Raw genomic sequence first — 23,701 nt, forward strand, 5'->3', positions numbered from 1 at the left:
TTCATTGTGGCTGGGTCAAAATCCTAGAATTCCCCACCTAAGAGCATTGTGAGAACACATGGACTGCAGCGGTTTAAGGTGGTGGCTCATCACCACCTCCTTAAGGGTAACTAGGGAAATGCAATAAATGTTCTTTTTCCAGCTACATCCATGTCCCAAGAATTAATGGAAAAAAAAACTATTGTATTAAAATTGTGCCAATGGTTTCAACCAGTCATGTAACTTGCGGTGTAAAATTTGTACGTATAATTAGGTATTTGATAAATGCAGCAGTTTTACAATCTGCAAAAGAAGCTGACACCTATTGCATTGAATGTAGTAACTTTTTAGGGGTGGGGTGGTATAGAGAAATAAGTTTAAACTTAGTTTGGAGATGAGTGGTAACTGAAACATTTTCTACATTTTGCATCATGAACCACTCGCAAGTCAGCAATCGGTCATGTCGAGGATGAACTCTTCTGTCCTAGCATGCTTTGAATCGATTCTTGTATAAAAGACCTGAGGGTGGGGCTTTTTACGTAATTTGAGTGAAGGAAGGAGAAGGTGGCATAACTTTTACACGGTTCAGGAGGTTTAAGGAGCAATATCCTAGTAATGTTCTCAGGACACATCTTAATATGGACCATACATTCTTGAAGTAAGATTGATAAGAAAACTTGCAATTCTTTTACTGCCCTCATGTTTAGGAATTGTTGGTTTTGCATTCCTGAAACTACCAAACCAAGTAAAGCTGCATCTTACTCTAATTTAGTGTTCAAATTCCAATTTTATAGACATTTTTAATCATCCCAAAATGCAATCAGTTACTTTTTTATTTTGTCCATTGCATGGATTTACATAAATATCCAAGAAATATGCTAGTCTCATGTGACTATCAAGAGGTAGAAGGCAAACAAAGTGGACCATAGTTTTTTTTCATCCAGCAATTCCTATGTAAATCTTAAGATCCACAGATTTTCTTGGAAGCCCCGGTAGTAATGTTCATGCTTTTAGATAGAATAAACTTGCTTGATTACTTGAGCACTTACCTAAATTCTGTAGAAAAGTTTTACATGTACAAATATTGCAGGTTTAAAATTAGCTGAGCTTTTTCACTTATTTCTTTGATACAGGGATGAGAGCCCTCTTAAGGCCAGCTTCCTACAGAACATGGTTGAAGATCGAACAGAGTCAGCATTGTCTTATTATGAGTTCCTACTTCACATACAACAGCAAGTGAACAAGTGATCCACAAAAGAAATGCAAGCTTCAGCTGAGTGGAGACAGCTCATGTTGGTACAAGGAGTGCCAGTATTTATATATACTTAATAAAATAATTAAATATTGGTATCCTTGTAAATCGAACATATTCTAGCTTTCATTGAGGCAGCCTACATTTTCTACACAGTATGGAAACGTTTAATAGGTTGGATGACAAAATATAAATAGAACTAAGCCATTTTATGTTAATAGCATTTTGAAGATTTACCTAGTTGAACCTAGCTGCATACAGTTGTGAAAACCTAGGTGTACCAGTTTTGTTCATGAGATTTGAGTTTCTACTGTTGGGAGTGTGGGGCTGTTTTTAAATGTCGCACACGGGTGTAATAGCATGGTTTAAATATTCTGTAGTAAAAGCTGTGGAAACTAGAGGAAATCATCACGGTGTAGAGTTCGGTGTAAATTTTTGATTTCAAATCAAGCAATGGTTGAATGTCTCCTCCTTCCCCCCCCCCCCCCCCTCCAAAAGACAAGACACAATATTACAGGAGATGCTTGTAAAGAATGCAAAAATGTAACAATGGGATTTTATCACTATTACTGTACATGTGCTCTTCACAACTGGCAATTTAGAGAGATCAGGTCATCGTTTGTAATCGTATATGCTGATGAAGCAGTTTTTAGACTCTGGTCTTATCACCTATAATATTTGCTTCTCCTGTATCATTATATCTGGTCTTGAATCAGCTAGATATGACCACATTCAGTGTAACATTATCTTAAATTTGCTATATTTTTCTAGTTTCTCCTGCTTTTTTACTAGGAAAATACAGATTTATGCAAAAGTGACTTATTTATGTAATTCACAACATATGGTAAAGTGTGATTTATATTGATGCTGTATTGCTAATATTACCACATCTTTGTGCTTGGAGTATCATGTGCATCACCTTTTAAAATTTTGTCTTGATATTTAAGTTTGAATGATTCTAATATGCTAATAGGCAGAGTCTGTAACATTGCCTGCCATGTCTGATATTTCTACTTGAAGAGAACAAACACTTTTGAAATCATTGGGACATATGTATTTTACAGACAGGCTTTTTATTACAGAATTGTTTAAATTAGTGATCAAAATTGATGCTGCAAATCCTGCTGTAACAATATCCGGGACCACAAATATTCATTTGAAAGTCCATACACTATGAAATGTAATCTGTAAATAGTAAATTGCATTTTGTAAAGTAGTGTATAAAATTGTAACAAATTAAATCCTAATTCTCTTAAAAGTGTCTAATACTGAGGCCTTGAATGTTAATGTTTTCAATAATTCTTCAGAGGTCCTTTGAGGAAAATATTTGGAGCACATTAGAGTACATAATCTTCCACTCAACAGTTTGCACCAACCCTGTGGAAATTATTGAACAAAAGGACCATTGGTAATGTGCACTTTACCTCATTTATTGGATTTGTTTTTTTGTGGGAGATAGGTGTGGGGAGAATTTACTAAGTGAAGTATTCTGTGAAACAACTGTCTAATGCACTACTGAGTTTGGTGGTGATGGAAGATGACGACGTGAGTAACAAAAGTGGAATAAGAAAACAAAATAGTGTTCAAAGCGTAACAATTTCTGGGTTTGAAATGGCTCAAAACAAAAGACTTGTAACTGCATTCAGACACATCTAGTTAATACAGTTTTCTGACCATCTGTTCTCCAAATTAACTCATTCAAATTGGAGTCAAATATCACCAGTGAAGGATCATTCTGTCTTTGCGAACACTTTTGTATATTGGGTAGTTTAATGGGATGCTGCTGGCAATTGCTCTACCTTGGTCAGATGATTCATGAATTTAACCTATTGGCAAGAGCACAAAGTATTCAATAACTTGTACTGAGCTACTAATAGGCAAATTAAGTTTCCATAGCTGAAAGCTTCCACCTCAACAAATGCTAGCACTCCATTTAAATTGGTGTACATAAGAGGCAAATTTACGAGTGCTGATGCGATCTAGGAGAGTTTCGCAGGCAAGTATTGTGTACAGTTTTGCTGCTGGTACTTTGCAATGCCTTTTTGGATTGAAGAGGAATGTTCAAGTGCGGTTGTAACTGCTTTTATGTTTTGGTATATACAGGGAATTAAGACTTAAGCAGTTAACTCTTGTGATAGCGCTCCAACTCTCATAGATGAAGTCATTCTGCTTCAGAGTATTATTTTGAATACCTCTATAGATCTCTTCTCAACCTTCTCTGCTCCAAGGAGAACAACTCCAGCTTCTCTAGTCTATCCACGTAACTGAAGTTCCTCATCCCCTGGAACCTATCTTGTAAATATTTTCTGCACCCTCGAGGGATTCACATCCTTCCTAAAGTGCGGTGCCCAGAATTGGACACACTGCTCCAGTTGAGGCCGAAACAGTCTTTTATAAAGGTTCATCATAACTTCCTTGCTTTTGTACTCCATGCCTCTTATTTATGGAGCCCAGGTTCCTTTATGCTTTTTTAACCGCTTTCTCAACCTGCCCTGCCATCTTCAATGTTTTGTGCACATGTACCCTCAGGTCTCTCTTCATGCACTCTCTTTAGAATTGTACCCTTCAGTTTACAGTGCCTCTCCTCATTCTTCCTACCAAAATGTATCACTTCGCTACGTGAAATTTCATCTGCCACGTGTCCGACCATTCCACCCGCCTGTCTGTCCTCTTATATCACTATCCTCCCCACTGTTCACTATACTTCCAAGTTTTGTGTCCTCTGCAAATTTTGAAATTGTGCCCTGTACGCTCAAGTCCAATATATATCAAGAAAAGCCGTGGTCTTCGTGACCCGTGAGGGACACCACTGTGTACCTTCCTCCAGTCCAATAAACAACCGTTCACTGCTGTTTCCTATCAGCCAATTTTGTTTCCATGCTGCTAAGGTCCCTTTTATTACATGGACTTCAACTTTGCTAGCACTTTGTGGCACTTATCAAATGCCTTTCGGAAGTTGATATACACCATGTCAACAGCATTGCCCTCATCAACCCTGTCTGTTATCTCATCAAAAAACTCTGATCAAGTTGGTTAAACACGATTTGCCTTTAACAAATCCGTGCTGGTTTTCTTTAATTAATCCACACTTGTCCAAGTGATAATTTTCCCTCTGATTATTGTTTTTAAAAGCCTTCCCCACAACCGAGGTTAAACTGCCAGGCCTGTTTATCCTTGCACCCTTTTTGAACAGGGTATAATATTTGCAACTCTCCAGTCCTCTGGCACCATTCCTGTATCGAAGGAGGATTGGAAGATTATGGCCAGTACCTCCACGATTTCCACCTTAACTTCTCTCCATCCCACCCAGTATCTCCATTACCTCCTTTTTCACTCTGATTTTTGGCAGCATCTTCTTCCTTGGTGAAGACAGATGCAAAGTACTCATTTACCTATATGGCAGGACTGACATATGAAGAAAGAATGGATTGACTCAGCTTATATTCACTGGAATTTAGAAGAATGAGAGGGGATCTCATAGAAACGTATAAAATTCTAACGGTATTGGACAGGTTAGATGCAGGAAGAATGTTCCCGATGCTGGGGAAGTCCAGAACTAAGGGTCACAGTCTTAAGGGTAAGGGGTAAGCCATTTAGGACCGAGATGAGGAGAAACTTCTTCACTTAGAGAATTCTGAACCTGTGGAATTCTCTACCACAGAAAGTTGTTGAGGCCAGTTCGTTCGATATATTCAAAAGGGAGTTAAATGTGGCCCTTATGGCTAAAGGGATCAAGTGGTATGGAGAGAAAGCAGGAATGAGGTACTAAAGTTTCAAAAATGATCAGCCATGATCATATTGAATGGAGGTGCAGGCTCAAAGGGCCGAATGGCCTACTCCGGAACCTATTTTCTATGTTTCTAGTACTTCAGCCATGCCCTTTGCCTCCATGCGTAGATCTCTTTTTTGGTCCCTATTCGGCCCCACCCCTCCTCTTACTACATGTTTACTATTTATATGCCACCCAAGACTTTTGAATTCTCAAAGGTTAGTTGCCCATCTACTCTTATATCTTTGCTCTTATTTCCTTTTTCAGTTCCCCTCTGAACTTTCTTTATTCAGCCTGATTCTTTCTTGTATTCTCAACCTGTCATTTGTCATACGTGCTCTTTTTCTGATTCATCTTTCTCTCATCATCCAGGGAGCTCTGACTTTGGTTGCCCTATCTTTACCCCTTATGGGAAAGTACTGGGACTGTACCCAAACCATCTTTTTAAAGGAAGCCCATTGTTCTATTACAGTTTTGCCTGCCAATCTCTGATTCCAATTTACTCGTGCCTGATCCGTTCTCAACTCACTGAAATTCCAATTAAGTTATTTTACTCTAGCTGGCTCCGTCTTTTTCCATAGCCAATCTAAACCTTATGATGCTATGATCACTGTTCCCTAAATGTTCCCTTACTGACACTTGCTCCTGTTGACTCATCTCATACCCCAGAACCAGATCCAACAATGCCTCCTTCCTTGTTGGGCCAGAAACATACTAATAAAATTCTCCTGAACACACTTCAGAAATTCTTCCTCCCTCTCTGCCCTTTACACTATTACAATCCAGGCTATATTAAGATAGTTGAAGTCCCCCATTATCACAACTCTATAGTTCTTGTACACCTCTGTAATTTCCCTGAAAATTTCCTCCTCCATATCCTTCCCACTCGTTGTCTGCCTATAGAATACACCTAGTAGTGATGGCACCTTGATTGTTTCTCCACTCCAACCAAATGGATTCTGTCCTTGACCCCTCCAGGATATCCTCTCTCTCCAGCACTGTAATATTCTCCTTAATCAATACTGCCACCCACCTCATTTCCTTCCCTATCTTTCCTGAACACTTTGTATCCAGGAATATTTAATACCTAATCCTGTCCTTTTTTGAGCCTGGTCTCCGTTATCGCCATAACATATTCCCATGTGGCTATTTGCACCTGCGGCTCACCAACCTTATTTACCACGCTTTGTGTTTACACACATGCACTGTAAATCTCTCTTAGACCTTCTTGTATTCTCTCTTAGTCTGACCCCACCTTTTACCTTACTATTTCTTACTCTTGTGCTATCTTGTGTCTCCCAATCTTTTGTGCACTTTGTTTCGGCCTTCTAATGGTACATCCTGGTAACCATCCCCCCGCCCAAATTATTTTAAACATTCCCCAACAGCACTAGAAAACCACCCGTGAGGATATTGGTCCTGGCTCTCTTGAGGTGCAACCCATCCGGTCTGTACAGGTCGCACACCCTCCAGAACTGGTCCGAATGTCCCAGGAATCTAAAACCCTCCCTCCTGCACAATCTCTCCAGCCACACATTCATCTACTCTATCATCCTATTTCTGTACTTACTAGCTCATGGCACTGGGAGTAATATGGAGATTACTACCTTTTTGAGGTACTTTTAATCTCCAGCTCCCTAAAATCTGCCTGCAGAACTTCATCCCTCTTTCTACCTGTCTTTGATACCGATATGGACCATGACCTCTGGCTGTTCACTCTCTTTGCCTGCCACCCCCCCCCCCCCCCCCCCCCCCAATGTTCTGCAGCCGCTCAGTCCCTGGCACTCGGGAAGCAACATACCATCTTGGAATCATATCTGCGACTATAGAAACACCTATCTGTTTCCCTAACTATTGAATCTCCTACCACTACTGCTTTCAACATCTTCCTTCCCCTCTCCTTGTATAGCTGAGCCACCCTTGGGGCCGTGGACTTGGCTCTGGCCCAGAGGATCCATTGCCCTCACCGGTATTCAGTATTGAATATTGGTTAGAAAGTGACATGTACGCATGGGACTCCTGCACTACCTGCCTGGCCCTCCTTGTCTGCCTGACAGTCACCCATTCCCTCTCTGCCTTCACACTCTCTTGCAATGCGGGGATACCACCTCCTGAAATATGCTATCCACGTAGCTCTTAGCCTCACGGATGCATCACTGACGCCAGCTGCTGCTCAAGCTCTGAAACCCGGAGCTCGAACTCCAGCGGATTACATTTTCTGCACACGTGGCTGTCCAGGATACTGGAAGTGTCCTGGAGTTCCTGGAAGCGTCTTGGAGTTTCCACGTGACACAGGGTGTGCATTCCAAGGGACTGAACTGCTTGGCTATGCCTCTATTTATTTGACTATTAACTAACATACAGAAATAAACGTAAGACTAAAAGTCTTAAAACTGGAGCCTATTTTTATCTCCGGCTGCTTCTCCCTCTTAGTTGAATTCTTTATTCAAACAATTATTTATAGTTATATTAATTAGTTTATCTAATTAAGTTAGAGAGAAAATAAATGCTAATACTCACCCACTAATCAGCTACCTGCCGTCCTATGACTTCACAGGAATACGTAGGATATACGACACAAACAAGCCATTCAGCCCAACCAGTCCATGCCAACATTTATGCTCCACTCGAGCCTCTTCCCGTCTTTCCTCATTTAACGCTATCAACATAGCCCTCTATTCACTTTTCCCTCATATGCTTGTCTATCCTCCCCTTAAATGTATCTATACTATTTGCTTCAACCACTCCCTGTGATGATGAGTTCCACATTCTCACCACTCTTTGGGTAACTTTTTTTTCTCTGAATTCCCTATTGGATTTCTTGGTGACTATTTTATATTCATTGCTGCTAGTTCTGCTCTTCCCCACAAGTGGAAACCGTCTCTATCCACTCTATCAAAACCTTTCATAATTTTAAAGACCCCGAGTAGGTCACCCCTCGTGCTGCTTTTTTTCAAAGAGAAAAGAGACCCAGCCCGTTCATCCTTTCCTGATATGTATACCCTTGACTTTCTGGTGTCATCCTACTTTTCAATTCTATACCTCTACAAATAAACCCATTGCTTGGTTTGCTATTAATGGCCTTGCTAACCTGTGTTGCAACTTTTAGCAATTTGTGCATTTGTACTCCGAGACCTCCCTATTCTTCCTACCAAAATGTAATACAGGGTACCTCACATTTATCTGTGTTGAATTTCATTTGCCAATTATATGCCCATTCTGCCTGAAAGGGTGGTAAAGGCAAAAAAACTCTCCACATTTAAAAAAAATACTTGGATGTGCACTTAAAGTACCGTAACCTACAGAGCTACTGACCAAGAGCTGGAAAGTGGGATTAGGCTGGATAGCTCTTGGTCGGCTGGTGCGGACACGATGGGCCGAAATGGCCTCCTTCTATGCCGGAAATTTCTATGATTCTGTAAGTTTATTAATGTCCTCCTCAGTATTGACTATCACGCCCAATTTGGTGTCGTCTGCAAATTTAGAAATTGTGTTTTTGATTCCAAAGTCTAAATCGTTAATATAAGTTATGAACAACAGTGGTCCCAGCACTGATCCTTGTGGAACACCACTACCCACCTTCTGCCATTTTGAATAGCTACCTTTTACCCCTACTCTCTGCTTTCTGTCTTGAAGTCAGCTAGCTATCCATTCAATAAGGTTGGTCAGGCAAGATTTTCCCTTTTTAAATTCATGCTGACTATTCGTTATATTTTTGCTTTCTAGATGTTCTTCTATTTTCTCCTTTATTAGAGATTCCATTATTTTTCCTGCCACCGATGTTAAGCTGACTGGTCTATAACTCCCTGGACATGTTCTACCCCCTTCTTAAATATAGGTATTATGTTAGCTATTTGCCAGTCCTCTGGCACTACACCTTTTTCTAAAAAATTATTAAATATGTAGTGAGGCCTCTGCTATCTCTTCCCCAGATTATTTTAAAATGTGTGGATGCAATCCATCCAGACCAGGGAGTTTATCCTCTTTGAGTTTGATTAGTTTATTTAATATATCCCCTCTTTTTATGTTAAATGTACAAATCTCATTACTAATCTCATCATCCAGTGTCCTGTCTCCCTGGTAAATACTGAAGCAAAATAATCATTTAATATTTCTCCCATATCTCTATCATTACCTGTGGTATTATCCTGTCTATCTCTTAATGGTTCTATTCCCTTCCCAACTTTCCTTTTTTTTTATTGATGTGCCTGTAAAATATTTTACTATTTTGTTTTATGTTCCTTGATAATTGAATTTCATAGTTCCTCTTTGCCTTCCTAATTGTGTTTTTTTTTAAAACTTCTCTCCTAATCTATTCAAAGTCTCCCTTATCATGCACTCCCCTGCTGTCTATGTACTTAATGTATGCCTCTTTACTTACCCCCCAATTGTCCCCTTATGGCTTTATTCATCCATGGAGTCTCATTAGTGTTTAGTTTGTTCTTTCCTTTTAGCGGAATATATTGTTCCTGCACTCTATTTAACACTGTCACTCGTTTTTTTACAGTTCTTTTGGAATTTGCTGGATTTGTACACTATGTGGTGATAAATTAAATCAGCCCATGAAAATCAAATTAATTGTGGAAGTAAGACAATGGGGGGAATTTTAACCCCTCAAAATAGGTAGGTTGGGTCAGTGAGAGGTTAAAATGTTAAAAACCTGAATCCCAACTCCAACCCACCCACTTCCGGTTTAATGGAAGCAGTACATGAAACACAAAAAGTTAATATGCAGGTACAGCAAGTAATCAGGAAAGCAAATGGAATGTTGACCTTTATTCCAAGGGGGATGGAGTATAAAAGCAGCAGTCTTGCTACAACTGTACAGAGTATTGGTAAGGCCACACCTAGAGTACTGCGTACAATTTTGGTCTCCGTATTTAAGGAAGGATATATTTGCATTGGAAGCTGTTCAGAGACGGTTCACTGCGTTGATTCTGGAGAAGAGGGGATTGACTTATGAAGATAGGTTGAGTAAGTTGGGCCTATACTCATTGGAGTTTAGAAGAATGAGAGGTGATCTTATCGAAATATAAGATAATGAGGGGGCTCGACAAGGTGGATGCAGAGAGGATATTTCCACTCATCGGGGAAGCTAAAACTAGGGGGACACAGGCTCAGAATAAGGGGCCACCCATTTAAAATTGAGATGAGGCATTTCTTCTGAGAGTTTTAACTCTCCATCTTAATAAAGAATTCTACCATATTATGGTCACTCTTCCCCAAGGGCCTCGCACAACAAGATTGCTAATTAGTCCTTTCTCATTACACATCACCCAGTCTAGGATGGCCAGCCCTCTAGTTGGTTCCTCGTCATATTGGTCTAGAAAGCCATCCCTAATACGCTCCAGGAAACCCACCTTCACCATTTTGCTACCAGTTTGGTTAGCCCAATCTATATGTAGACTAAAATCGCCCATGATTACTGCTGTACCTTTATTGCACGCATTCCTAATTTCTTGTTTGATGCTGTCCCCAATCTCGCTACTACTGTTTGGTGGTCTGTACACAACTCCCACTAGCGTTTTCTGCCCTTTGATATTCCGCAGCTCCATCCATACAGATTCCACATCATCCAAGCTAATGTCCTACCTTACTATTGTGTTAATTTCCTCTTTAACCAGCAATGCTACCCCACCTCCTTTTCCTTTCTGTCTATCCGTCCTGAATGTTGAATACCCCTGGATGTTGAGTTCCCAGCCTTGGTCACCCTGCAGCCATGTCTCTGTGATGCCAATTATATCTTATTCATTAATTGCTGCCTGCGCAGTTAATTCGTCCACCTTATTACGAATACTCCTCGCATTGAGGCACACAGCCTTCAGGCTTGACTTTTTAACATACTTTGCCCCTTTCGAATTTTGCTGTAATGTGGCCCTTTTTGATTTTTGCCTTGGGTTTCTCTGCCCTCCACTTTTACTTTTCTTTCTATCTTTTTCTTCTGCCCCCATCCTACTTCCCTCTGTCTCTCTGCATAGGTTCCCATCCCCCTGCCATATTAGTTTAATCCCTCCCCAACTGCACTAACAAACACTCCCCCGAGGACATTGGTTCCAGTCCTGCCCAGATGCAGATCGTCTGGTTTGTATTGGTCCCACCTCCCCCAGAAGCGGTTCCAATGTCCCAGGAATTTGAATCCCTCCCGTCTGTACCACTCCTCAAGCCACGTATTCATCTGAACTATCCTGCGATTCCTACTCTGACTAGCACGGGGCACTGGTAGCAATCCTGAGGTTAATACCCTTGAGGTCCGATTTTTAATTTAACTCCTAGCTCCCTAAATTCACCTTGTAGGACCTCATCCCGTTTTTTACCTATGCTGGTACCTATATGCACCACGACAACTGGCTGTTCACCCTCCCCCTCCAAAATGTCTTGCAACTGCTCCGAGACATCCTTGACCCTTGCATCAGGGAGGCAATATGCCATCCTGGAGTCTCGATTGCGGCTGCAGAAATGTCTATCTATTCCCTTTACAATAGAATCCCCTATCAGTATAGCTCTCCCGCTCTTTTTGCTGCCCTCCTATGCAGCAGAACCACCCGTGGTGCCATGGACTTGGCTGCTGCTGCCCTCCCCTGATGAGCCAACAGTACCCAAGGTGGTGTATCTGTTTTGGAGGGGGATGACCGCAGGGGACCCCTGCACTACCTTCCTTCCACTGTTAACATAGAAACATAGAAACATAGAAAATAGGTGCAGGAGTAGGCCATTCGGCCCTTCTAGCCTGCACCGCCATTCAATGAGTTCATGGCTGAACATGCAACTTCAGTACCCCATTCCTGCTTTCTCACCATACCCCTTGATTCCCCTAGTAGTAAGGACTTCATCTAACTCCTTTTTGAATATATTTAGTGAATTGGCCTCAACAACTTTCTGTGGTAGAGAATTCCACAGGTTCACCACTCTCTGGGTGAAGAAATTCCTCCTCATCTCGGTCCTAAATGGCTTCCCCCTTATCCTTAGACTGTGTCCCCTGGTTCTGGACTTCCCCAACATTGGGAACATTCTTCCTGCATCTAACCTGTCTAACCCCGTCAGAATTTTAAACGTTTCTATGAGGTCCCCTCTCATTCTTCTGAACTCCAGTGAATACAAGCCCAGTTGATCCAGTCTTTCTTGATAGGTCAGTCCCGCCATCCCGGGAATCAGTCTGGTGAACCTTCGCTGCACTCCCTCAATAGCAAGAATGTCCTTCCTCAGGTTAGGAGACCAAAACTGTACACAATACTCCAGGTGTGGCCTCACCAAGGCCCTGTACAATTGTAGCAACACCTCCCTGCCCTTGTACTCAAATCCCCTCGCTATGAAGGCCAACATGCCATTTGCTTTCTTAACCGCCTGCTGTACCTGCATGCCAACCTTCAATGACTGATGTACCATGACACCCAGGTCTCGTTGCACCTCTCCTTTTCCTAATCTGTCACCATTCAGATAATAGTCTGTCTCTCTGTTTTTACCACCAAAGTGGATAACCTCACATTTATCCACATTATACTTCATCTGCCATGCATTTGCCCACTCACCTAACCTATCCAAGTCGCTCTGCAGCCTCATAGAATCCTCCTTGCAGCTCACACTGCCACCCAACTTAGTGTCATCCGCAAATTTGGAGATACTACATTTAATCCCCTCGTCTAAATCATTAATGTACAGTGTAAACAGCTGGGGCCCCAGCACAGAACCTTGCGGTACCCCACTAGTCACTGCCTGCCATTCTGAAAAGTCCCCATTTACTCCTACTCTTTGCTTCCTGTCTGACAACCAGTTCTCAATCCATGTCAGCACACTACCCCCAATCCCATGTGCTTTAACTTTGCACATTAATCTCTTGTGTGGGACCTTGTCGAAAGCCTTCTGAAAGTCCAAATATACCACATCGACTGGTTCTCCCTTGTCCACTCTACTGGAAACATCCTCAAAAAATTCCAGAAGATTTGTCAAGCATGATTTCCCTTTCACAAATCCATGCTGACTTGGACCTATCATATTACCTCTTTCCAAATGCACTGCGATGACATCCTTAATAATTGATTCCATCATTTTACCCACTACCGATGTCAGGCTGACCGGTCTGTAATTCCCTGTTTTCTCTCTCCCTCCTTTTTTAAAAAGTGGGGTTACATTGGCTACCCTCCACTCCATAGGAACTGATCCAGAGTCAATGGAATGTTGGAAAATGACTGTCAATGCATCCACTATTTCCAAGGCCACCTCCTTAAGTACTCTGGGATGCAGTCCATCAGGCCCTGGGGATTTATCGGCCTTCAATCCCATCAATTTCCCCAACACAATTTCCCGACTAATAAGGATTTCCCTCAGTTCCTCCTCCTTACTAGACCCTCCGATCCCTTTTATATCCGGAAGGTTGTTTGTGTCCTCCTCAGTGAATACCGAACCAAAGTACTTGTTCAATTGGTCCGCCATTTCTTTGTTCCCCGTTATGACTTCCCCTGATTCTGACTGCAGGGGACCTACGTTTGTCTTTACTAACCTTTTTCTCTTTACATATCTATAGAAACTTTTGCAATCCGTCTTAATGTTCCCTGCAAGCTTCTTCTCGTACTCCATTTTCCCTGCCCTAATCAAACCCTTTGTCCTCCTCTGCTGAGTTCTAAATTTCTCCCAGTCCCTGGGTTCTCTGCTATTTCTGGCCAATTTGTATGCCACTTCCTTGGCTTTAATGCTATCCCTGATTTCCCTTGATAGCCACGGTTGAGCCACCTTCCCTTTTTTATTTTTACGACAGACAGGAATGTACAATTGTTGTAGTTCATCCATGCGGTCTCTAAATGTCTGCCATTGCCCATCCACAGTCAACCCCTTCAGTATCATTCGCCAATCTATCCTAGCCAATTCACGCCTCATACCTTCAAAGTTACCCTTCTTTAAGTTCTGGACCATGGTCTCTGAATTAACTGTTTCATTCTCCATCCTAATGCAGAACTCCACCATATTATGGTCACTCTTCCCCAAGGGGCCTCGCACAACGAGATTGCTAATTAATCCTCTCTCATTACACAACACCCAGTCTAAGATGGCCTCCCCCCTAGTTGGTTCCTCGACATATTGGTCTAAAAAACCATCCCTTATGCACTCCAGGAAATCCTCCTCTACCGTATTGCTTCCAGTTTGGTTAACCCAAGCTATGTGCATATTAAAGTCACCCATTATAACTGCTACACCTTTATTGCACGCACCCCTAATTTCATGTTTGATGCCCTCCCCAACATCACTACTACTGTTTGGAGGTCTGTACACAACTCCCACTAACGTTTTTTGTCCTTTGGTATTCTGCAGCTCTACCCATATAGATTCCACATCATCCAAGCTAATGTCCTTCCGAACTATTGCCTTAATTTGCTCCTTAACCAGCAATGCTACCCCACCTCCTTTTCCTTTTATTCTATCTTTCCTGAATGTTGAATACCCCTGGATGTTGAGTTCCCAGCCCTGATCATCCTGGAGCCACGTCTCCGTAATCCCAATCACATCATATTTGTTAACATCTATTTGCACAGTTAATTCATCCACTTTATTGCGGATACTCCTTGCATTAAGACACAAAGCCTTCAGGCTTGTTCTTTTAACACCCTTTGTCCTTTTAGAATTTTGCTGTACAGTGGCCCTTTTTGTTCTTTGCCTTGGGTTTCTCTGCCCTCCACTTTTCCTCATCTCCTTTCTGTCTTTTGCTTTTGCCTTCCTGTTGGTCTCACATTCCCTATCTGTCTGTGTAACCTTTACCTGCGGTAAGACCAACTCACTAAACATGCTATTCACTACATCCTCAGCATCGCGGATGCTCCAGAGTGAATCCACCTGCAACTCCAGTACCACAATGCGGCCTGTCAGTAATTGCAGCAGGATACACTTCCGCACATGTAGTTATCAGGGACACTAGAAGCGTCCCTGAGTTCCCACATAGCACAGGAGGAACATGACACGTTTCCCAGCTCTCCTGCCATGACTTAACCCGTAGATTAACTTAATTTGGCAATAACAATGATAAAGTTTACCTACTGATAAAGGAAAAGAAAAAGAAAAACTACTCACCAATCACCAACCAATCACTTACCCCCTTGGCTGTGACGTCACCTTTCGACTTCTTTCTATTTCTTTGTTTACCTTCTGCCCCTGCTGCAGCTGCACCAGCTGGCCTCCGCCGACTCCCCGGACTCGTTCTGCTCCGAACTTTTGCCTCCTGATGACGTTGGGCCTTTTATAGGCCTCTGCCAACTCCCCGGACTCACGCTGCTCCGAATTCCCGCCTCCCGACGACATTGGGCCTTTTATAGGCCTCTGCCAACTCCCCGGACTCACGCTGCTCCGAATTCCCGCCTCCCGACGACATTGGGCCTTTTATAGGCCTCCGCCGACTCCCCGGACTCGTTCTGCTCCGAACTCCCGCCTCCTGATGACGTTGGGCCTCCGCCGACTCCCCGGACTCGCGCTGCTCCGAAGTGGAGCTGAGTCCGTGATCAGATCAGCCATGATCTTATTAAATGGCAGAGCAAGCTCGAGGGGCCAAATGGCCTACTTCTGCTCCTATTTCTTATGTTCTTATACAGTTCAAGCATAACCTCCTTGCTCTTGTATTCCATGCCTCGACTTATAAAGGCAAGTATTCTATATGCCTTCTTAACCACCTTAGCTACCTGGCCTGCTACCTTCAGGGATCTGTGGACCTGCACGCCAAAGTCCCTTTGTTTCTCTACACTTTTCAGTGTCGTGCCATTTAATGTGTATTCCTTTGCCTTGTTAGACCTCCTCAAAAGCATTACCTCACACTTATCTGGATTGAATTCCATTTGCCACTGTTCTGCCCACCTGACCAGTACATTGATATCTTCCTGCAGTCCGCAGCTTTCTTTTTCATTATCAACTACACAGCCTATTTTAGTGTCATCTGCAAACTTCTTAATCATACCTCCAACATTTAAGTCCAAGTCATTGATATATTCCACAAAAAGCAAGGGACACAGCACTGAACCCTGTGGAACCCCACTGGCTACAGCCTTCTAGTCACAAAAATACCCATCAACCTTTTGCTTCCTGCCTCCGAGCCAATTTTGGATCCAACTTGCCACTTTGTCCTGGATTCCATGGGCCTATTACTTTCGTGACCAGTCTGCTATGTGGCACCTTATCAAAAGCTTTGCTAAAATCCATATACTACATCACTGGCACAGCCTTCATCGACCCTCCTGGTTACCTCCTCGAAAAATTCAATCAAGTTCGTCAGACACAACCTTCCCTTGACAAATCCATGCTGACTGTCCTTGATTAATCCATGTCTTTCCAAATGAAGATTTATCCTGTCCCTCAGGATTTTTTCCAATAATTTTCCCACCACTGAAGTTAGGCTGACTGGCCTGTACATAATCGGTCTATCCCTTTCTCCCTTTTTAAGCAAAGGTTCAACATTAGCAGCCCTTCAGTCCTCTGGCACCGCACCTGTAGCCAAAGAGGACTGGAAAATGATGGACAGAGCCTCTGCTAAATCCTCTTTTGTTTCTCTTAATAGCCTGGGATACATTTCATCCGGGCCTGGGAATTTATCCACTTTCAAAACTGCTAAGCCCCTTAATACTTCCTCTGTCACTATATTTATCTTGTCTAATATTTCACACTCCTCCTCCCTCATTGCAACAGCCTGCATCGCACCTCTCTTTTGTGAAAACGGATGCAAAGTATTAAGAATCCTACCCACGTCTTCCACCTCCACACATAGATTTCCTTTATTGTCTCTAATAGGCCCCACCCTTTCGCTAGTTATCCTCTTGCTCTTAATGTATTTATAAAACATCTTTGAGTTTTCCCTGATTTTACTTGCCAACATTCTTTCATGCTCTCGATTTGCTTTCCTGATATCTTTTTTTAATTGCACCCTGCACTTCCTATACTTCTCTAGCTGATTGTTTCCCCGTTATTGGCCAGCAGTGGGATGGGGCCTTGGGTGTTTGGACCGTAGGTGGCCTTGACTGCGAAGAAGAATCCTCGCACATCATAGCTGTCGGCCAGCTGCTGTATCTCCTGTGCTTTCTCCATCCACCACCTTTTCTTTAGGTCGCGAATTTTTTGTTGGACCTCGGCCTTAAGGCGTCCCGAGGCAGTCAGGGTCCCGCTGGAAGGAGCACTTCGAAGATCTCCTCAATCGAGACTCTGCCTTTGACTTGAGTGTTCTCGACTCCATCCCGCAGCATGCTACCCGCCACCACCTCAGTAAAACCCCAGCACTGCATGAGGTAGAAAAAGCCATAAGACAGCCCAAGAACAAGAAGGCTCGGGAGTGGATGGGATTCCCGCTGAGGCACTGAAGTATGGTGGAGAGGCACTCTGGAGACCTGCAATAAAAGACTACGGTCACACTTTACTTTGAGCTCACAGTATCCAGGCAGACTCTTTATTCATGCATAACAACTGGTACGAGATACAAACGATGAACCCAATGATGCAGAGAACAGTGGGCATCCTGGAGAAATTCTCGGAGGGAGATGATTGGGAAACCTTCGTGAAGCGACTCGACCAATACTTTGTGACCAACGAGCTGTAAGGAGAAGCGAATGCTGCCAAACGAAGGGCGATTTTCCTCACCATCTGCGGGGTACCAACGTATGGCCTCATGAAAAACCTGCTTGCTCTAGCGAAACCCACAGAGAAATTGTACGATGATTTGTGCACACTGGTCCGGGAGCATCTGAATCCGAAGAAAAGCATTCTGATGGTGAGGTACCGGTTCTACACCTACAAAAGGTCTGAAGGCCAGGAAGTGGCGAGTTGTGTCACTGAGCTAAGACGTCTTGCAGGACATTGTGAATTTGAAGGACATTTGGAGCACATGCTCAGAGACTTTTTCGTACTTGGCATTGGCCATGAAATGATACTTTGCAAACTTTTGACTGTAGAGACCCCAACCTTGAAAAAGGCCATAGCGATAGCCCAGGCGTTCATTGCCACCAGTGATCATACTAAGCAAATCTCTCAGCACACGAGTGCTGCTACAAGGACTGTGAACAAAGTGATGTTGTTTTCAAATCGCCATGTACAGAGCAGGTCACACATGCCTGCAGCTGCACGTCCGCAGATGTCTCAGAGTCCACCATCAAGGATGATGAATGCAAGGCCATTAACACCTTGTTGGCGCTGTGGGGGTGATCATTGTTTCCATTCATGCCACTTCAAAGGGTACATTTGCAAGGACTGTGGAACAATGGGACATCTCCAACGAGTGTGCAGGCCAGCTGCAAATCCTGTTAAACCTGCAAACCACCATTTTGCAGAGGAGGACAGATCCACGGCGGATCATGATGAACCAGAGCCTCAGACCGAGGAGGCAGAGGTATATGGGGTGCACACATTCACCACAAGGTGTCCCCCAATAATGCTGAAGGTTGAATTAAATGGACTCCCAGTGTCAATGGAGCTGGACACAGGCACAAGCCAGTGCATTATGAGCAAAAAGACTTTCAAAAAATTGTGGTGCAGCAAGGCCTCAAGGCCAGTCTTGACTCCAATTCGCACAAAACTGAGAACTTACACAAAGGAACTGATTCCCGTAATCTGCAGTGCTACTGTAAAAGTCTCCTGTGATGGAGCGGTGCACAAGCTGCCACTCTGGGTGGTACCGGGCGATGGTCCCACGCTGCTCGGCAGGAGCTGGCTGGGTAAGATATGCTGGAACTGGGACGATGTCTGAGCGCTCTCGTCAGCTGACGACACTTCGTGTGCCCAGGTCTTAAACAAGTTCCCTTTGCTGTTCGAACCAGGCATCGGGAAGTTCCAAGGAGCAAAAGTGCAGATACACTTAATTCCGGGGGCGCGACCCATCCATCACAAGGCGAGAGCAGTACCATACATGATGAGAGAAAGGGTAGAGATCGAGCTAGACCGGCTGCAAAGAGAGAATATCATTTCGCCAATCGAATTCAATGAATGGTCCAGTCCAATCGTTCCTGTCCTCAAGGGAGATGGCACCGTCAGAATCTATGGTGATTGCAAAGTAATTATCAATGCAGGACCAATACCCACTACCAAAGGCTGACGACCTTTTTGCTATGCTGGCAGGAAGAAAGACGTTCACGAAGCTGGACTTGATCTCGGCCTACATGACGCAAGAGCTGGAGGAATCATCGAAGGCCCTCACCTGCATCAACACGCACAAAGGTCTCTTCATTTATAACAGATGCCCGTTTGGAATTTGATCAGCAGCGGCAATATTCCAGAGATACATGGAAAGTTACTGAAGTCGGTCCCGCCATTTGCTTTCTTTACTGCCTGCTGTACCTGCATGCCTATCTTCAATGACTGATGTACCATGACACCCAGGTCTCGTTGCACCTCCCCTTTTGTTAATCTGTCGCCATTCAGATAATATTCCGTCTTTCTGTTTTTGCTTTCCTTTTTTTCTTGATCTTACCTTTTATGTCCCTTGACATCCAGGGGGCTCTAGATTTGTTAGCCCCACCCTTTTTTTTTAAAGGAACATACTTGCTCTGTACCCTCAGGATGCCTCCCACTGCTCTGACACTGATTTACCATCAAGTAGCCGTTTCCAATACACTTTGGCCAAATCCCATCTCAGCTCAGCAAAATTGGCTTTACCCCAATTGAGGACTTTTATTCCTGGGCCCCCCTTTGTCCTTTTCCATAAATACCCTAAATCTTACTGAATTATGATCACTAGCACCAAAATACTCTCCCACTGATACCCCTTCCACCTGCCCCTCTTCATTCCCCAAAACCAAGTCCAGAACTGCCCGCTTATTACATACTGGCTAAAGAAGTTCTCCTAAATGCATTTTAGGAATTCTGCACCCTCTGTACCATTCACACCATCTTTTTCCCAAATAATATTAGGGTAGTTGAAATCCCCCCCACTATTACAGCTCTATAGTATTTGCACTTTGCAGCAATTTGCCCACATATTTGTTCTATCTCTCTCTCTGACTGTTTGGGTCTATAGTACACTCCCGATAGTGTGAGCGCCTATTTTCTTTCTTCAATTCAACCCATATGGCCTTGTTTGATGACCCCTCTAACATATCATCCCTTCTCACATCTGTAATTGTTACTTTAATCAATACTGTGACCCACCCTACTTTTTTACCTCCCTCTCTATCCCATCTGAAAACCCTGTAACCAGGAATGTTGAGTTGCCACACCTGCCCTTCTTTCGGCCATGTCTCAGTAATAGCTATAATATCATACTCCCAAGTGACAATCTGTGCTCTCAGCTCGTCTGCCATATTTCCTATACTCCTTGCTTTGAAGTATATAGCATTTAGTACTGCCAAACTTCCTGTTGTCTATTTTCCAGCCTTTGTTTCCTCTGTCTTCCAAATTCACTTTTTACTTCTCTGCTACCCAATTCCAGCTTTGCTTCTCTCCCCATCAAATCTATTCTCTGGTTCCCATCCCCCTGCCAAGCTAGTTTAAACCCTCCCCAACAGCACTAGCAAATCCTCCCGCGAGGATATTCGTCCCTGCTCTGTTGAAGTGCAACCCGTTCGGCGTGTACAGGTCCCATCTCCCCCAGAAATGGTCCCAATGCCTCAGGAATCTAAAGCCCTCCTGCCTGTACCATTTGTCCAGCCACATATTCAACTTCTCGATCCTCCTATTTCTGTACTCACTAGCATGTGGCACCGACAGTCATCATAGGTAGTCCCTCGAAATCGAGGAAGACGTGCTTCCACTCTTAAACTGAGTCCTTAGATGGCTGAACAGTCCAATACAAGAACCACAGTCCCTGATACAGGTGGGACAGATAGTCGTTGAGGATAAGGGAGGGTGGGACAGGTTTGCCCCACGCTCTTTCCGCTGCCTGCGCTTGATTTCTGCATGCTCTCGGCGATGAGACTCGAGGTGCTCAGCGCCCTCCCGGATGCACTTCCTCCACTTTGGGTGGTCTTTGTCCAGGGACTCCCAGATGTCAGTGGGGATGTTGCACTTTATTAGGGAGGTTTTGAGGGTATCCTTCTAACGTTTAATCTGCCAATCTTTAGCTCGTTTGCTGTTCCAAAGGAGTTCCGAGTAGAGCGCTTGCTTTGGGAGTCTCGTATCTGGCATGCAGACAATGTGGTCTGCCCAGCGGAGCTGATCAAGTGTGATCAGTGCTTCAATGCTGGGGATGTTGGCCTGGCCGAGGACGCTAATGTTGGTGCGATGGTCCTCCCAGGGAATTTGTAGGATCTTGCGACAGTAATCCGGAGATTACTACCTTTTTAATCTCTCTTCCAGCTCCCTAAACTCTGTCTGCAGGACCTCATCCCTCTTTCTACCTATGTCATTGGTACCGATCTGGACCACGGCCTCTGGCTGTTCTCCCTCTCCCCCCAGAATGCCTTGCAGCCGCTCGGTGACATTCTTGACCCTGGCACCATGGAGACAACAATGAGGCGTAAGTCTGGGGATCAGCAGAGGCCTATAAAAGGCCGCGAGAGGCAGCGGGAGTTCGTGGTCGCTGAGGCGTGAGTCCGGGGATCAGCAGAGGCCTATAAAAGGCCGCGAGAGGCAGCGGGAGTTCGTGGTCGCTGAGGCGTGAGTCCGGGGATCAGCAGAGGCCTATAAAAGGTGTACTTGTGCAGCTACAGGGAGAAGGCAAAAAAGAAGTAGAAAGAAACAGAAAGGTGACGTCACAGCCTAGGGGGTAAGTGATTGGCTGGTGATTGGTGAGTAGTTTTTCTTTTTCTTTTTTCATATTAGTCAGTAACTTTTAACATTGTTGTTGCCAATTTAATTGTATCTAAGGGTTAAGTCATGGCAGGAGAGCTCGGTTGGGTGTTATGCTCCTCCTGTACCATGTGGGAACTCAGGGACACTTCCGGTGTCCCTGACGACTACGTGTGCGGGAAGTGTATCCACCTCCAGCTCCTGACGGTCCGCGTTGTGGAATTTGAGCTGAGGGTGGATTCACTCCGGAGCATCCACGATGCTGAGAATGACGTGAGTAGCACGTGTAGCGAGTTGGTCTTACCACAGGAGAAGGGTCCACAGCCAGATAGGGAATGGAAGACCAGCAGAAAGAGTAGTGCAAGGAAGGTAGTGCAGGGGTCCCCTGTGGTCATCCCCCTGCAAAACAGATACACCACTTTGAGTACTGTTGGGGGGATGACTCATCAGGGGAGGGCAGCAGCAGCCAAGTTCATGGCACCGTGGCTGGCTCTGTTGCACAGGAGGGCAGAAAAAAGAGTGGGAGAGCGATAGTGATAGGGGATTCAATGGTGAGGGGAATAGATAGGGGTTTCTGCGGCCGCAACCGAGACTCCAGGATGGTATGTTGCCTCCGTGGTGCAAGGGTCAAGGATGTCTCGGAGCGGGTGCAGGACATTCTAAAAAGGGAGGGAGAACAGCCAGTTGTCGTGGTGCACATTGGTACCAATGACATAGGTAAAAAAAGGGATGAGGTCCTACGAAACGAATTTAAGGAGCTAGGAGCTAAATTTAAAAAGTAGGACCTCAAAAGTAGTAATCTCGGGATTGCTACCAGTGTCACGTGCTAGTCAGAGTAGGAATTGCAGGATAGTGCAGATGAATACGTGGCTTGAGCAGTGGTGCAGCAGGGAGGGATTCAAATTCCTGGGGCATTGGAACCGGTTCTGGGGGAGGTGGGACCAGTACAAACCGGACGGTCTGCACCTGGGCAGGACCGGAACCAATGTCCTAGGGGGAGTGTTTGCTACTGCTGTTGGGGAGGAGTTAAACTAATATGGCAGGGGGATGGGAACCAATGCAGGGAGACAGAGGGAAACAAAAAGGAGGCAAAAGCAAAAGACAGAAAGGAGATGAGGAAAAGCGGAGGGCAGAGAAACTCAAGGCAAAGAACAAAAAGGGCCACTGTACAGCAAAATTCTAAAAGGACAAAGGGTGTTAAAAAAACAAGCCTGAAGGCTTTGTGTCTTAATGCAAGGAGTATCCGCAATAAGGTGGATGAATTAACTGTGCAAATAGATGTTAACAAATATGATGTGATTGGGATTACGGAGACGTGGCTCCAGGATGATCAGGGCTGGGAACTCAACATCCAGGGGTATTCAATATTCAGGAAGGATAGAATAAAAGGAAAAGGAGGTGGGGTAGCATTGCTGGTTAAAGAGGGGATTAATGCAATAGTTAGGAAAGACATTAGCTTGGATGATGTGGAATCTATATGGGTAGAGCTGCAGAACACCAAAGGGCAAAAAACGTTAGTGGGAGTTGTGTACAGACCTCCAAACAGTAGTAGTGATGTTGGGGAGGGCATCAAACAGGAAATTAGGTGCAGCAGTTATAATGGGTGACTTTAATAATGCACATAGATTGGGCTAGCCAAACTGGAAGCAATACGGTGGAGGAGGATTTCCTGGAGTGCATAAGGGATGGTTTTCTAGACCAATATGTCGAGGAACCAACTAGGGGGGAGGCCATCTTAGACTGGGTGTTGTGTAATGAGAGAGGATTAATTAGCAATCTCATTGTGCGAGGCCCCTTGGGGAAGAGTGACCATAATATGGTGGAATTCTGCATTAGGATGGAGAGTGAAACAGTTAATTCAGAGACCATGGTCCAGAACTTAAAGAAGGGTAACTTTGAAGGTATGAGGCGTGAATTAGCTAGGATAGATTGGCGAATGATACTTAAGGGGTTGACAGTGGATGGCAGACATTTAGAGACCGCATGGATGAACTACAACAATTGTACATTCCTGTCTGGCGTAAAAATAA

At 44.1% G+C, this 23,701-nt stretch overlaps 1 protein-coding gene across 1 annotated transcript in view; it reads left to right on the top strand.

The window, feature by feature from the left end:
- Window positions 1–2,489, top strand: part of sec24a (SEC24 homolog A, COPII coat complex component) — a 64,455-nt gene extending 61,966 nt beyond the window's left edge. The window contains exon 23 of the mRNA XM_070878220.1: window positions 1,113–2,489. Coding sequence (XP_070734321.1) covers window positions 1,113–1,227 — 115 coding nt within the window. The 3' untranslated portion in view covers window positions 1,228–2,489. The remainder of the gene's footprint in view (window positions 1–1,112) is intronic.
- The last annotated feature ends 21,212 nt before the right edge of the window (window positions 2,490–23,701 follow it).

This window comes from Pristiophorus japonicus, chromosome 4, assembly GCF_044704955.1.
Source record: "Pristiophorus japonicus isolate sPriJap1 chromosome 4, sPriJap1.hap1, whole genome shotgun sequence".
In the NCBI taxonomy this organism is placed as follows: domain Eukaryota; kingdom Metazoa; phylum Chordata; class Chondrichthyes; family Pristiophoridae; genus Pristiophorus; species Pristiophorus japonicus.